The sequence below is a fragment of the Cannabis sativa genome, chromosome 6 (assembly GCF_029168945.1).
Source record: "Cannabis sativa cultivar Pink pepper isolate KNU-18-1 chromosome 6, ASM2916894v1, whole genome shotgun sequence".
In the NCBI taxonomy this organism is placed as follows: Eukaryota; Viridiplantae; Streptophyta; class Magnoliopsida; order Rosales; family Cannabaceae; genus Cannabis; species Cannabis sativa.
Window position 1 is genome coordinate 31,858,987 of NC_083606.1, and position 16,054 is coordinate 31,875,040.

At 37.2% G+C, this 16,054-nt stretch overlaps 4 protein-coding genes across 4 annotated transcripts; 1 reads left to right on the forward strand and 3 right to left on the reverse strand.

Annotated features, from left to right (window-relative positions):
* Window positions 1–381: 381 nt before the first annotated feature.
* On the forward strand, window positions 382–1,056 carry LOC133039233 (uncharacterized). The gene has a single exon (XM_061118077.1). The coding sequence runs from the start codon at window positions 382–384 to the stop codon at window positions 1,054–1,056; it is 675 nt and encodes a 224-aa protein (XP_060974060.1).
* Window positions 1,057–2,247: 1,191 nt separating this feature from the next.
* Window positions 2,248–3,054, reverse strand: LOC133038834 (uncharacterized). The gene is made up of 2 exons (XM_061117214.1): window positions 2,681–3,054; window positions 2,248–2,589 (listed from the first exon to the last, which is right to left on the reverse strand). Exons 1-2 carry the CDS (start codon window positions 3,013–3,015, stop codon window positions 2,448–2,450), a joined length of 477 nt encoding a protein of 158 aa, XP_060973197.1. The 5' UTR covers window positions 3,016–3,054; the 3' UTR covers window positions 2,248–2,447.
* A 1,755-nt stretch (window positions 3,055–4,809) lies between these two features.
* On the reverse strand, window positions 4,810–5,337 carry LOC133039234 (uncharacterized). The gene has a single exon (XM_061118078.1). It carries the CDS (start codon window positions 5,335–5,337, stop codon window positions 4,810–4,812), a length of 528 nt encoding a protein of 175 aa, XP_060974061.1.
* Window positions 5,338–6,663: 1,326 nt separating this feature from the next.
* LOC115724911 (citrate synthase, mitochondrial) lies at window positions 6,664–15,712 on the reverse strand. The gene is made up of 19 exons (XM_030654283.2): window positions 15,449–15,712; window positions 15,302–15,364; window positions 14,805–14,846; window positions 14,454–14,519; window positions 14,233–14,298; window positions 14,011–14,124; window positions 13,668–13,731; window positions 12,959–13,041; window positions 12,350–12,399; window positions 12,188–12,265; window positions 11,736–11,864; window positions 11,542–11,584; window positions 8,770–8,856; window positions 8,093–8,194; window positions 7,687–7,794; window positions 7,556–7,606; window positions 7,226–7,299; window positions 7,096–7,147; window positions 6,664–6,961 (listed from the first exon to the last, which is right to left on the reverse strand). The coding sequence occupies exons 1-19, from the start codon at window positions 15,497–15,499 to the stop codon at window positions 6,863–6,865; spliced, it is 1,422 nt and encodes a 473-aa protein (XP_030510143.1). The 5' UTR covers window positions 15,500–15,712; the 3' UTR covers window positions 6,664–6,862.
* Window positions 15,713–16,054: the final 342 nt, after the last annotated feature.

Consider the following 16,054-nt stretch of genomic DNA (forward strand, 5'->3'; position numbering starts at 1 on the left):
TGCCTTTGCAATTGTTGACAGCGAGAATCATGACTCTTGGAAGTATTTCTTGCAGAAGTTAAAGGAAGCGATTGGGGAGGTTGAAAACTTAGTGTTTGTATCGGATAGGCATCAAAGCATTGAACATGCTGTCGAGGTTATTTTCCCCGAAGCATGCCACTGTGCATGCTACAAACATATTTCTATGAATGTCACCCACAAGTTCAAGACTGATGTATGTAACACGCAAATATGGTTGGCCGCTTACGCATGGTCGAAGAGGGAATGTGATAGACATTTGCAGGTGCTCCGACAGATGGATCCTCCCATCGCTGCTTATGTTGACATATAGGATTAGAAAAATGGGCTCGTCCTTATTGTCTAGGAGACAGGTACAACATCATGACAAACAACGCTGCAGAAAGCCTTAACAACGTGACTGAAGAATTCCGGGCATATCCAATAACTACTCTAGTTGAGTTCATAAGGTTCACACTACAAAATTGGTTTGCTAACCGTCTGGAGAAGGCAAGTAAGTGTGTTACCCCTTTGGCAACTCATTTTGAGGAAGATTTGATAAAGCAACACGAGGATGGTAGACGTAGAAGTGTCCTACGTAACGGTGCACAATTGTTTAATGTTGGAAGAGGTGCTGACGGTTCTGACTTTGAAAAAGGCGGAGATGTGAACTTAGTTGAGAGAACTTGCACTTGCGGCATGTTCCAATTGTTGAAAATTCCTTGTCCCCATGCATGTGCTGCAGCGCTTACTCAGAATGTCAGTGTCTACGCTCTGTCATCCCCCTATTACACAAAGGAGACGTGGAAGAATACTTACGATGCAACAATTAATGTTGTGGGCGAGGAGGATGAATGGGTGCTTCCAGAACACATGCAGAACATAAGAATCGGTGTACCAGTGGAGAAGAAACCTGTAGGTCGTCCAAGAAAGAGCAATGCAGGAAGACTACGGACTAACCGATTTCCATCGAACGGTCAAAAAGTCAAGGAACCACGCAAATGTTCAAACTGTGGCGCATTGGGACACAACAAAGCTACTTGCAAGGCCAGGGTTTGAGCAGCATTTTTCGTTTTGAAATTGCATGCATTATTATTATTATGGTTTATGACATGTTACTTGTATTTTTTTATGTATGACTATGTTTTATCGACATTATTTTCTGTGTATGTGGTTGTTTACTCTCACTATCTCAGATTTTTGTATATAATTGTGCATTTCACGACATTTTGCGATATGTAGCGACACTTTCATGACATGTTTGGAAATTTATTTTATTCTGGACAAGGTCCTGAAAATGCGACTTTCCACGACTACACTAGCGACATGTCGCGATATAGGAAGAACTTTTTTCAATTATGGAAAAATTTAAAAACTGCGACTTTCCACTATTACACTAGCGACATGGTGCGATGTAGGAAGAACTTTTATCAATTCTGGAAAAAATTAAAAAATAGCGACGTTTCACGATTAAGTTAGCGACATATAGCGACATTAATGTAACTTTTATTTATTCACTGAAAAGTCGATATTTAGCGACGTTTAACGATTACATTTGCGACATAAAGCGACATGTAGCCTTGCAATATTTGCATAGAGATCCAGGCTTCACCTGTTTACCATTTAAATAACCTAACTTGCAGCGACGGCAGCCTTCGGGGAACCCTGGTGGTGGAGCCGGCCATACACCTGTTTTGTTAAATTTTTTTTCAAGTTTTAGAAACCTCCACTCGTTCATAAGCCGTTCATCTTCAAAACGATTCATGTCGTCAAGCACTTTTTGCATTTGAGGCGTAATTTCCCCACAATCAGGCTCCTGCTTGATCTCTTCAGGAGTAAGAATCGGATATTTGCCCTTGTTCCTTCTAGTAGACATTGCTAAGAGAATTATCTTAAGAGGGAAAAAATTAAGAAAATATGTGTAACTTATGAGATAGACAATTGGCTTTTATAGAGAAAACTAGTAGTTGGGAAGGTGGGATAATAAATGTAAAAATTGAATTACACAATTGTACACATGTTTGTCATGCACAAAGCAATCTGGGCAATTTTCGTGACATGTCGCGACACAGAGCGACATGTTATCGACATAATCAAGTAGTTGGTTAGGCGGGATAATAAATGTCACATTAATTACCATTTAATGTGGAAACGTCTTTTGTACCGACGTTTCGCGACATAATTGCGACATGTTAACGACATCAACTGAAGAGTCAAAAAATGATTGTACTATCAACATTTTAACGACATGTTCGCGGTGCTTTAGCGATATGAAACCAAACACTCAAAAACTAAAAATTTTCGACATTTAACGACATGTTAACGATTTTGTAGCGACATGTAAGTAAAAGTTTTTAAATTGAACACTTTTCCATATATAAAAACTGTACAGTACTAAAAACAACTATCGTCTATAATACAAAAAATTTACAACCCTTTTAAATTATATTTCACCAAGTTGAGTTCTGATAAAACAAGTCTACACACCACCGATCTCTGAACATTCTCATGCTATCGTCTGTAATGTTGTCCAAGGACCGATTCAGCATGAGGTGTTCGATGTACTCAAGTGCATACACCCCGCAATCACCACTGAAAAATTAACAATAAACACATTTAGAGACTGAACTGCATTTAAAGAGTAATGGCAAATGAAATAATAATATACTATATTAACAAATACCTTGTTTTACTTTGGGGAACCACCTCACTTGGCATGCGTCTAGCATGCATTGATTTGAGTTGGCTACTGTCCCCTAAGTCCACATTCAGAATGTTGTTGTTGACTTGATCATAATAGCCAGTAGACCTCAGCAGATGTGGAAACAACTCAGTCCAAGGTAGCATGATGGCATCAAACTGTGCGTCGGTGGTGCATGATAAATCATTATCGTACACCCGAATCTGCCACATATCAATATCTACCTCAACAGCAACCCAATGTTTTTGATGATCGAAGTACAGGACGAAGTATATGAAGTTCAAATCCTTCCAACATGGCATGTAACGGCTCTCCATACCCAGATAGTACTGGTTCACCGCATCTGGCCATTCGAACGTACTTGTCACTGCCTGGCAGCTCCAAATGCCTATGAGGCATTGTGGAAGTGTTGTGTCCAAAATCACACCTGGCTGAGGGTACAACTCTGGAAAATGATGGCGTCTCCTCCTCATCAAGTGTGATATGGCATCTATGTGCTGCATAAAAAAAAAGAAGATTAAGTAATGTCGTAAATAAAGTCGCGAAACGTCGCGAACATTGTCGTTAGATAAATTTGTCTAATGCCGCGACAATGTCGTGACAATGTCGCGACATGTCGTTAAACAGAACGTAAAAAAAAAGCGACCATGTCGCGAGAATGTCGTGACAATGTCGCGACATGTCGACAAATAAAACAGAAAGAAAAAACTTCTGTGTCAGCAACAATGTCGCGAAAATGTCGCGACATTGTCGCTAACACATCGACAATACAATAAAATGTTGCAAAAAAAATCAAAAATACTAATTAATGATTAAATACTTACATCATCGTGAAGCCACTCCGACCTAAGAAACAAAACTGTGAAGAACTTCACATCGCCAACACCGGTGTGCACATTCCTAGGTCGAGCATTGGGAATGTCTCCAATCAACCACCTCTTGAACGTACGAAGCAATCTACGGTCTGCTGGTCTCTCCGGGTCTACGTTCTCTGGAAGAACTCGCCTCTTTTTCTTTTCCGCAATGTAGTCGTTCAAGTACGTTGGCGGCTTCCTCTTCCTAACAAATGGCACATTTTCTGGGGGTGCAGGTAGAAGTAGGACTTCGTCCTGTGATTGTGTATCCCCAATGGTCGTGATGATTGCTTCCAATGGAGTTTACGGTGCCTCGTTATCATCTGCTTCCCAATCTTCTGGGAAGACATCTTCGTTATCACTCGCCTGTTGTTCCTCATTTTGCGGTGCAGGTGTGGGCTCTCCAGGTGTGGGCGCTCCTTTTACCATAGCCATCAACTCGTCCATCTTAGCCCGTAGAGTCTCCTTCAGATCTTTCTGACTCTCTGTGAAGGACCGCCTCATACTGAGATGGCTATTTACTAACCCCGTCTGTGCCAACATGACGGCTTCCTGTTGGGACTCAAGCTTCTCCATCCGGGCCTCAATGCTATCCAACCTCTTTACAAGGTCAGTGTCCACAGTTGTACTGGTTGGAGCAGAAGGACCTGCTGAAGTAGATGGCTCGTGTACTTCAGGTGCCGGTGGTGGTGGAACTAAATTTGCCTTTGTCACGGCCTCGTTGATGGTCTTCGCTTGAGTTTCAAACACAGACTCCTGTGTACCATCAACGTCCACCGTTTGTTCTACGTCCATCTCAAAGCAAAGAGGGGCTCTACCCTCATTAATACTCTTGAAGTATGCCTCTTCACTGGGCCGGGGAAACAAGCACTTCTTCACCACCAACTGAAACAAAAAAGAAAACACAGAATAATTAAAAACTGTGAAAAGAAGTCAAAAATTATGATAATTGCAAAAAGCAGCACAATGTCGCTACATGTCGATAACATGTCGCGACATATGTCGCGATAAGCGATGCAGCAATTTCTTTTGCGACATCGCATAATGTCGCTAACATATCGCTAACAATGTCGCGAATGTTCATTTTCAATAAATTTAAATAAAATACAGAACAGTAAAGAAACATACCCGACTGTTGAATAACAGTGCAATGTCGGTTGCCTTGACATCTTGTTCCCGCTGGCCCTCCGGTGTTTTCCAGCTCAACATTCTGGGGAACTTGGTCCCGTTGCAAAGGCATACTTCTTCCCCAACTTCTCAATTGCTTCGTATGCCCGATCGAAAGGCAGGTACATAGCCACTAACTGTGTACTTTGCCTCCTGAGCAATCTTCTTCCCCTTCTTCTTGTCAACATTATCCTTGTAATGTTGCATATTCTTTCCTAATGTCTCCATCAGCTTACGAAAAGCGCGCTCGCCCCACGGATACTTAAAGAAGAAGTCGAGATCGTTAACAAACTTCAACATCTCAGGCCAAACTTGGACATTGCCCTCCTTTGATACTAATACACCTTCAATGAAAGCGATCAGTCCAAGCTTGTAGGCATCATCTTTATCTTCGCACCTCTCAAGTTGGAGCATAAGGGAGTCCAACTGAACAGAACTCTTCCCTTCAAAATAAGTCCGAACTAGATGGTCGTTGGACTTGGCGTGTATTTCCTCGTCTGTAGGGGCACTACCCATAGGTAAGCCAGTAATGAGTCCAAACTCCATCCGTCCGAATCTCATGTCATTTCTCCCTACATGAAACCAAACCTCATCCTCCTTTTCTGTGTCCACTTTCATTTTTCGTAAGAGGAGGCTGTGGACCAACGCGCCGGAGAAAGTTAACTCTCCAAACCTTCCCAAAAGTGTCCGAAAGGACTAGCCTTCATCGTCTCAACCAAATCCATCTCAGTAAACTTGGCCTTGATATATCTGAACCTATCTGTACCCCGATAGGTAAGACGTCCCGTGAAATGAGAGGTAATTGGAAGTTTAAGTTCAGGAGCCATCTGCAAAATTGTCAACAAATTTGTTAGAAGTATGTCGCGAAACATGTCGCTGTATGTCGCTATACATCGCTAAACATAATCCTAATCAAATCGCCAAATACGTCGCTAATATATCGCTAATGAATCGCTAAACACAAAAAGAGGATGCAAAACTAGTCCTATGTATAATTGTTATATATCGCTAATATATCGCAAACATGTCGCCAAACACACATACAAGTCGATAAAAATCATGAAACCTAAGTACTAAATGCAATATCGCTAATTATGTCGCTAGTATGTCGACAACACGTCGTGAAAACCACGGTTAACAGAAAATCCCCAACTTTTCTAGACGATATCGCGTTATGTCGTGAACATAGTCGCCCTACGTCGCAAATTTTGCACAAAAACCAGAAAATATACCAAAACAATGAAATTCAAACGAAATCAAACAAATTGAACCTAAACTAACTACATTACTTTAAAATGAAGCACAAACAGAAGAAAAAGTAATGAAACAACAAAAAAGTTTAGAAAAATACCTTTTTTTAAGGTTTTGGATCTGGGTTTCGTTTGGGGGTGTCGCGAATGGGGGTTTCTCGATCTCGTCTGGGGTTTCACGATTTCTTCTTCGAAGAGTTCGCGATGTCGTCTGAGATGGGTTTCGCGATTTCCTCTGGATGCTAGGGTCGGGTGGTGAGGGGGTGGTCCGTGAGTGGGGTGAGGGCTGTCTGGTTTGCGTGAGGGGTGGGTGTCGTGGGTGGTCCAGTGAGTGAGGGGTGGTCCGGTGACTGGGGTTAGGGCTGTCTGGTTTGCGTGAGAACGCGAGAGAGAGAGAGAGAGAGAGAGAGAGAGAGAGAGAGAGAGAGAGAGAGAGAGAGAGAGAGAGAGAGAGAGAGAAAATTGAGAGTTAGAGGGAGAGTGAAAGTTTGAAATGGGGAGGGTAAAATTGGGATTATAATTAATTGGAGAGTATTTTTTTAATTTTTTTTTACATAGTATATTAAAACAATATATGCTATATTTAAGCATATATTGTCAAATTTCCCTTACAAAATGACATGTCTTATTAATTTATAATAACAAGTATTTATTCTCAAAAAAAAAAAAAAAAGAAATATTATACGCATGCAAGTCTCACAAAACCTTCGGCCTTATTATTACTCATCGCAGGATTATTATTTGAAGCCATAAATAAATATCAGGGAACAAAGTAAAATTAACACTAAACTGTTGCAGTTCTCTACAGCCCCAACATGAAAACCTCAGCCAGGGTGTTTTTTTGAAACAATTATTATTGAACAAATAAATGATGGTGCAATCCTCGGCAACTTTCAAGATGAAGCAGCTTTCTTGCAGTGACTCTCAAGCCAATCCATCGTAATACTCTTTGGTCTCTCAAGAGGCAAACCAAGAGCTCGGTCCCAAATTAACTGAGCAAAAAATGGAACGATACAACAGTTCTTAATAATATATAAAAAAAAAAAAAAAATATTAATGCATGTATATGTATGGATAATCAAATATTTCTGTCAATGAATGTAGAGATATAGAGAACAGCACAAACCTGAGAACAAATTCCAATACTCCTTGAAACACCGAAAAGAACAGTGAAATACCTAACAAAATTAAGAATAGATACATTATAATAACAAACCACAAAACAGAAAAAACTCTAGGCACCATTTAAAACATACCTTGCTTCCGTTAGACCGAAATAGTTCAGCAGGACCCCACTGTGGGCATCAACATTGGGCCACGGGTTCTTAACCTACAAAGAACAAGACATTCCCCAAGTATGATCAGTCATCATATCACTAGTTTCAGCAAATATTAAGAGTGCAGTATCAACATCCATGTACATGGCTTTTTTAAGCTATTGGTGTCCACAGAAAATTCAGAAAGATGCTTAATTTTTCATTATGAATTCTTTTTACAATTCGTGATGAATCCTTTTTCGCAATTCATTATGAATCCTTTTCTAAATAAATAATTTTGGCCCAAGTAAAAGATGGATCATCAATTACCTTGCCTAATTCTGTGAGAACTGGAGGCACAACTTCATAAAGCTTGGAAACCTATTAATGCAAAAATATGTCAGCTAAATGGCAATCGGATGAACATTGGCACTCTCAATAAATTCAGAAGGGAAATTAACCAGCTGAAACAGCGGATCATGAGGCAAGTGCTTTAGTGCAAACTCCCTTTGACATGTGTATCTTGGATCTGTTTTGCGCAAAACACCATGTCCAAATCCAGGAACAACCTGCATTTTATTAAAGACAAAAACACATGGAAGAATAAGAGTTATAGAATAATACTGAACAAGAGGACATAGTTTTACAGGCCCAAATCATCAAGCGAATAACTGCATACATGATGAATGAAAGATTTTGTTTATTTCTTTTTTATTTATTGTTTTCCTTAAATAACATAAAATTGCTTATCAATCTTAAGTGACCTGCTCGGCGCTAGGGGTGTTGTCTCTTATCACTAAATCAAATAATAGACAAACTTCAAACATTTCATGCAAAAAGTAACTGAACATGAATCACTATCATTACCTTTCCGCTATTCAATGTTTTCCATACATATTCTTTCAACTGTTCTTTGGTTATGTTCTCTCCGCATTCATCTACCACAGATTTGATCCAAAGTAAAACTTCCTGCAACCAAAAATTGTTCAAATTCAAGAGTAGAGGAAAAGGAATGAAGGACTGCAAGATTGGTGGGGGATTACCAACTAAAACATAAACTGCCAAATAAATGAACAAAAACAAGCTAAAAATAATCACAACACATTTCGTCATTGATAATATAACATATTTGACTACCCCTCTTGGATTCTGTCCTATGTATATATAATAACAAAATGTAGAGGTTCGAGATATTACAGAATTTGATCATTTATCCGAGTTAAATTTGATTATGTAAAGCATGTGACAAAGTTGCAATGAAACAATTAAATAACAAGATAGCAGTTCAATCGTATCACCACTACAAAGCTTAAGGAGACCAACTAATGTGTATATGCAATAATTGTCTCAATAAAAAATGCATATAAACAGCATGGAAGTGGCCAACATCATCACAGAATAGAAGTATTAAAAATAAAAAATAAAAAACATTTTTAATTTACTATGAATGAATGGAACAACAACAACTGATGAGTTTTAGCAGTACTAAACAGAATGCTTTCAAATCTAATAGATAGATGGCAGTTGAAAACTCTATGCAATACCTGATTTGCCAAACCATGGAGTGGCCCAGCCAAACCATTTAATGCAGCTCCAAATGAAAGGTAAGGATCCGAAAGGGCACTCGCAACCTGTATTTGAAAGATACCGTCAAGGAAGAAAAACTAATTAAAAATTAGCCCAACAAATAGATAAATAATATTCCAAAACCGCACTACTTCACCGCTTAATGAGAAATTCAGTTATAGTTATGAGTTAATCATTTCTTTCAACACTGCACAATGGTTAACTGAGGCCATTCAAATCCTGTTGAGAGCTGAGAATACCTTGAATGTAAGTCCATTTGCACTTACTTTAATGGAGCGTATTTTGAAATGTCACAGGCATATTTCTGAATAAAATAAAGATAAATGAGATTATAGGCATATTACCGTGCCAGAAGATGGTGTATTCCGAAGGGTAAGAGGTATCGTAGGAATTGAACAAGAACCAAAAAAGAAGTTGAATGGTAATGATTAAGATGAAGTGTTACAAAGGAAACACAGAAGCAATGCTTTCAATCAGATGGCAACAATGCAAAAGGAAACAAGAAAGAGAAGTTTTCTTCAAAGTCAGCACGGAGAAAGAATCAGTACACCATAATCAGAATTCTTGGAGGAGGACAGGTGATTTCTCTTAGTTACCAGCAAAACATGGAGGAATCCTAATATAAGGTTTTGGAACAATCAACCTTCAAAGAAGCAACTTAAGCTATGGTGCTGTACATTTATCATGCTTTAAATCTACTAAGTGAGCAGAATCTCGGATTTATGAAGTAGGCGGATGCTCGAGTTTCAAGTTGACAGGGCTTTAAATTTATGAAGAAACTATCATTTGTGAAGCAACAGCTTAAGTTATGGAGCTTTCAGTTATGAAGACGAGGGAGTTGGAGCATTAGATTGAAAGAGGAAAGAGAAGTTGAAATGAGATTTGCAAAAGTTGACCTAACAGAGTTTAACGGAAGTACTTGTTAAATTTGCAAAGGATGGTCTCATACACATGGAATAACAAAGGAAACTTACGGTGTTTAATCCCAAAAAAGAAAAAACCCTGCAAAGTTAGAGATTTTAGACCAATTATTTTGGTGACAAACTTATAGAAGAATACATCTAAATCGATGTCATTGAGGTTGAGAGAAGCACGTAGTAAGACCATGGGTGAAACAAGAAATGCATTTGTTGCAACAAGGCAGATTTAAGATGTATCTTTGATTGCTAACTAGTAGAGCATTGTCATAAGAAGAAGGGAGTTACTTCAAAGTGGATTTAGGAAAAGCATATGATCTTTGTTGAGTTTTGAATTTTGTATTAGATAATTACATACCGAGGATTTGGAGGAAGTGGATATAGGGGTGTTTAGTCTCAGTTTCATACTCATTTTTTCTGAATAGAAGACTGAGGGGTAAATTTAAAGGTTCACATGGATCCTTTTGTCTACTTTTTTGTTTACTTTAAGGGGAGATTAGTAAATAAAGCCAAGGAAGTAGATGTTTTTTACATGGCTTTGGAGTAGGAAGAGAAAATAGAAGTAAAACATTTAAAAATTTTGAATAGATGATTCGCCGTTCTTTTTAGAGGGATCAAAGAGACTGCATAATTTAATAAAAATCTTTTTTAGCCTTTGTTAGCGCATGGCTTCCACTTTCCCACGTTGAAAATGTTTGAGAATAGTGAACTATTTATAAAAAACATGAGTCTCTCCAGTAATTACCAATTGGTTTTAAAAGAGATCCCATGATTCTAAATATAGGATCGGAGCTTCTTAACTCTTGTAGACATTATTTAATCCAAACCTGTCCAAATATTGAGCCAAAATAGCCATTTATGATTTAGGCCAAAAGAGTCTCTTGCGTTGAGCCACTCATGATTGGTGAGCACAAATTAGCCAATTAAGAGGATGTTCGAGTATGGTGTTCCACAATGAAAATATTTGAGAATACTGAAATATTTATAAGTATCATGGGTCACTCCACCAAACACCTTGTGATTCCTAACAGCCTTAAAAGCAACTTATGGGGTCTGAATCTGGGCAAGGCATGGTTTTTCCCAAGGCAAATTATATTAGGTGGGCAGTTGGTACCATAGCCTTGAATTTTTAGGGTATACTATTGGAAGATAATCCAAGAAGAGAGTTTTGGTGAACCAAATATTAGTAAATTCTCTAAAAGATTAATCTAAAGGAGGTAGGCATACTTTCATTCACTTTGTTTTATCCTAAAAAGTGGTCCCACAACTGGGTAGCAATATGATAAGGAGTCCCACAAAGAGCTCTTGAGTAGGATGTCCTTTACAAAATGAAATGGCAGATTTGTTCAGTTTCGGGAAGAAAGTTGGCTAGGATATGAGATTTTATTGTGTGGATTTCCTAATTTGGCTGAAGTTCTCTAAAAGAAATAGTTGCATCTCTAATTTTCAGGAATATGATGAAGATAATGACAAGTTCCGCTGTCTGTCATCAAGGAACAAAAGAATTTTTGAAAAAGAGAGAGCTCGAACTGATTATTGCATGTGGGTTCATAATGTAAAGGAATTTAAAGATATTCCTTTCTCGAATTCATAAGTCCTTTCTTTTCCTTTGTAATTTTATATAAATTTCTGTGTATAGTTTTTGAAGTTTTTGGTAGTTGTTCTACAATTTACTTGCTTTAAGTAAAGCTTTGTTTAGTAATACAAGTACTTAAGTTCCAAAAGAAATACATTCTGCCTATAAGGGCATAGAGTAGGGAAAAGAAAACTTCATTTTTACATTAAAATGCTTAGAGCAGGAGGATAACTTACAAGGTGGCCTGTGTGTGCACTAACATTCCCACCTTCATGATCACTGTAACATATTGCAAGTAGATGTTAAGAAAAACTGTCAGCCTGTCTCTAGTTGCCATCCTTAACTGGTGAAGACTAAAAGTTAATTAAGACTCAGTCCGACATTACAATGTTACATAATTATGATCTTAGGGAAAGATTATAATACAAACCTGTGAATGGTAACATAAAGTCTCATAAGCTCGAGCATCTTAGGATCATCAAAACCCAGCATGTGTGAAAAATTTCCACCATAGTCCAGAGAGTCATCTAGGGGAATAATTTTTCCATCCTTATAAATCCTAAATAAAGGAATCAAAAGTGATCAAATCCCGATACATCAGGAGATATTTCAACATAAGCCCATGCATAATACGTGTGTATCAACGTTAAATGCAAGAGAAATGATAAGCACAATGGACAGAAGATTTTTTACAACTAAATTATAATGAAGACAAAAGAAAATCACATGCACATTGTATAAACATGCACTTCTTACACTAGTAAACACCTAAAATAGTTTGATACTCAAACATTTGATGATGTAAAAGCATCTGCGCTAATCAATGACTAACTGCAAAGTGTCACTGGGATATTAATATTATATTTGATACACTTCACTGACCTTCGATAAACGTAAGCAGCTACTAAAGGAACTCGAGCAATCAAATTAAGTGAGTCCTCGTAGGTAGGTTCCCAGTACCTAAGAAATATTTAAAAATATTTAAACATGTCAAAATCATAGTTGACTGGGTTGAAAAAATCATAGCAATGCAAAGAAGCTCACTTTGATTTATGGATACCCTTCTCATATGCCTTCTGAAATTCGCTCTCAACCTGAATTGCAGACAAAGTACCAGGTAGTATCAATTAGAAGTAGAGCTACTCCTATGAAATGAATAGAACCAAACAAACAATAACAAAGCATCAACATGTGAAAAGGAATTTCTTTCTGTCAAGACAGTAAGAATTAAGTTGCTGGATAATCCAACTCCTCTGGATTTCTTTATTGAATTAAAATACACTTTCCAAGCTTTCGACAGGCTTGGTTTATCCTATGTGACCTAAGTAAAACAATTCTCTAGACAGCCTTTCCCCTAACAAGTACTAGCTATTTATACAATCTGCAACTAGCTTATAAGAAAGGAAGATCACCTCGAAATTAATGAAAAATTAAGTCAATATTATTTTTTCAAAAAAAAAAAAAAAAAGAAAGGAAGATCACCTCCAAAAAGAGACAGGAGTCAGAAGTGTATGACTGACCACCTCTCAAATAAAATATTTAATAAATATAAAAAGTTTATATTATTATTTTAGTACGTCTATAAAAACCAAGAATAAAGTCAATCAGATCAGATCCAGGAATGGTCAAATAAGTGAATATCCATTCACCAACCTGAAGAGCCATAACACCAGAGGTCAATTGAGTCATTGGATGAGCTGTAACAGGTAGAGCATCAATGGCCTTGTAGACATAATCTGCAATAATTATATATGCATGAGATACAGAATCACTATACTAGCCATAGAATGTAACTGAGCATCAACGTGACTAAAATAAACATGTATATGTGCAGCCAGGCAAACAAATGTAGGACACAAAAATCTTCAGCGAAAGAGAAAAACATACATTGATTCTAGTTTTACTTTTACAAACCAAAATAAAACAAGTACAATTGAACAATATAGCATACATTGAACTCTTTTACAATATGCAGCCACATAGCTATAACCTGATAACCAAAGACTATCTACGTCGCTGAACAATCTTTCAAAACATACTTATTAGTTTACAACCAATTTCTCCAAACGGCAGTAACACATTATTTCTGGTTATATGATCTAAGAGAATGATAAGCTGTCAAGGCAAAATATACAAATGCTAAAGGCATCAGTCTTTAAAAGATTCTATGAATTCTCACTCCAAACAGCAAATAAATGCGACCAACCTGTAACTGTATATGAAACATACACTAGCACAACAAATTCTGAAGTTCTGAACCATGTATGAAACATACAATGGCACTATTACATTAAAACAGTCAAGTCAAGCACAGACCACAGTGAATAAGAATGTAACAGTGAACAGAAAAATAAGATGGCACCTGGAACAACTGCACGTGCTCGCAATTCTTTTGATAATGCATCTACTTGCTCTTTGTTTGGTACCTGAAGACCAAAAGGGATGTAAAAGAAAAGATAGAAACATTATTGGAATACTTGTAGATGTGACAGCAACAATAATTTGCTATGTATTGAAGGTTGGAATACAATATTAAGCACAACATTTGACTAGTAGAAACAATTTTCACAAGACTCAATTGAATTGGAGTAAACATGTTTTGTAATGTTAGCCACTAACAGGTGAGTTTTTCGCCTTCATTTGCTATTACACTGTCCGAACATGCTTCTTAAATTGGGAGAAAAAAAAAAACAGCAAAGGCATACCTTTCCAGTTAAAAGGAGCCAGAGAAGACCCTCAGGCAAAGGTTCTCCATCAGGCTTAGCAGCTGGTAAAACTTTTTGGCATTCAGGAATAGACAGGCCCCTAAAACGGATACCCTACAGAAACAAACATACATAATGAAGAAAGGAAAACATTATATACTCTGACTGCATCACAACCAGAGTAAATATGTAATATCCTAACCCAGAATTTCAAGTGTATACCTCATCCGGGTCAAGTAATGAGGTTTCCCATAGCAGTCCAGTCATTCCTCTCATTCCACCAATTACCTTCAAAAATACATAAGATGTAACATATGTTAGTTTACATTTTACACAAGATACCCTGGCAGCGTGATACTATATCTTCACTTGTAAAGTTCTATGACTATAATGAACATTCAATATTTTACACTAAAAACATAGAAACAGAAAACAGTATTTACCATATCAACAGTAATATTGCCCAATTGAACCTTTCCATGTTCTGACTTTAATTTTTTCAGCCGTTCCTGTTACCAAACAAAACAAGCAGAAAATTTAAAGCTCCAAATAATACAAAATTCAGTAAACTTCTTAGTTTGGTTCTTAAAATATCTTTAAATGTTCAGCATAAAGGAAAAAAAAAAAGCTATGTGAACTTTAATTGACATGTTCCATAACACTGCATCAAATTATGATCTAAAACACCAATATAAGCAAAATTCTATATGGTATTTGATTATCAAAAGAAGAACACGAGGGATTTATCAAATGAGAATTAATTTTATGAAGCAAGACGAAATAAAGTCACAAACCTGTTGTTGAGGAATCAATTCCCTCAGCTGAGATAGAAGGTCCTACATAAAAGGGCAATAATGACCATAAGAAATTGTATAAATGTTACTCATTCGTCACCTCTGACATGTAATAAACAGTAGCAATACGATGTTTCATTAAAGTAAGAAAATGACTGCAAGCTTCATGTAAGTTGCTATATGGGATGATGATGTCCATGTTGTTACCATCCAATTGCCATGCTTAAAATGAATTCACTTTCACTAATAATTTTAACAACTTAAATAATGATTTTGATTAACGAATTTATTTTTTAAATAATAACAAAATAATTATAATTGGTATAGGGGTTTATAAGGATGCTGTTAAATTAAATTTTTAAAAATATAAATAAAAAAGAAATCGGAGAGCAATATTAATATTGCCAATTCCCGGCGATGAATTTGAAATTCTTTTACGAAATCATATAATCACTTAATCAGATCAGATTACAAGAACGAAGAAATGAATAACTCACAAGATCCGAGGAGCTCTGAACTTGAAGCCATCTGACAGAATTCTTGAGGTTTGGCTGCTCAGTCTGCAAAACATATTCATCAGAAATAACATGATCGTATTAGAACATCCCAAATCCAAAACATAAATGAGTATGAGAGAAACTTACAAGTCGAGAGCGAAGCCTGGACAACGAAGAAGCGGCCCTGAAAAACACCATGGATCCGTCTGCTACAAACCAAAGTGGAATTAGGGTTCAAAGAAAGAACCTGAAAGTCTGAAAAAAGAAAAAGATAAATATCTATAGTGGAAACGATTGATCCAGGTTTTGATTCTACGAGAGCAAAATCGAAAGCAAACTGAGGAATAATATATAATTTGAAAAGGGAAATTTAGACTCTTAACAAAATACCCCTAACAAAATTTTAGACTTTTATATTATAATTAAATATAATATAATATATAGGCTGCTCCCATTTCGCTCGCCGGTACTACGGGAATCGCTTTTGCTTTCTTTTCCTCTGGCTACTAAGATGTTTCAGTTTGCCAGGTTGTCTCTTGCCTTCCAATGGATTCAGCAGCAGTTCGAAAGGTTAACCTATTCGGGAATCTCCGGATCTCCGCTTATTTTCAACTCCCCGAAGCATTTCGTCGCTTATTACGCCTTTCCTCGTCTCAGGGTGCCTAGGTATCCACCGTAAGCCTTTCCTCGTTTGAACCTCGCCTTTAACTTTAAGGCTATACCATCCCTTAAGGTGCTACTAAATGGAAGGAT

What these genes read in the sequence shown, in the direction of transcription:
- LOC115724911 (XM_030654283.2), bottom strand. Translation starts at nt 15,499, where the DNA reads ATGGTGTTTTTCAGGGCCGCTTCTTCGTTGTCCAGGCTTCGCTCTCGA. An exon ending in CTTTATGTTACCATTCACAG is followed by an intron (nt 11,585 to 11,735) that starts GTTTGTATTATA and finishes AATATGTTACAG; the next exon opens with TGATCATGAAGGTGGGAATG. An exon ending in ATGATCCGCTGTTTCAGCTG is followed by an intron (nt 7,607 to 7,686) that starts GTTAATTTCCCT and finishes TTGCATTAATAG; the next exon opens with GTTTCCAAGCTTTATGAAGT.
- LOC133038834 (XM_061117214.1), bottom strand. Translation starts at nt 3,015, where the DNA reads ATGGAGAGCCGTTACATGCCATGTTGGAAGGATTTGAACTTCATATAC. An exon ending in GTTCCCCAAAGTAAAACAAG is followed by an intron (nt 2,590 to 2,680) that starts GTATTTGTTAAT and finishes TTAATTTTTCAG; the next exon opens with TGGTGATTGCGGGGTGTATG.
- LOC133039234 (XM_061118078.1), bottom strand. Translation starts at nt 5,337, where the DNA reads ATGAAAGTGGACACAGAAAAGGAGGATGAGGTTTGGTTTCATGTAGGG.
- LOC133039233 (XM_061118077.1), top strand. Translation starts at nt 382, where the DNA reads ATGACAAACAACGCTGCAGAAAGCCTTAACAACGTGACTGAAGAATTC.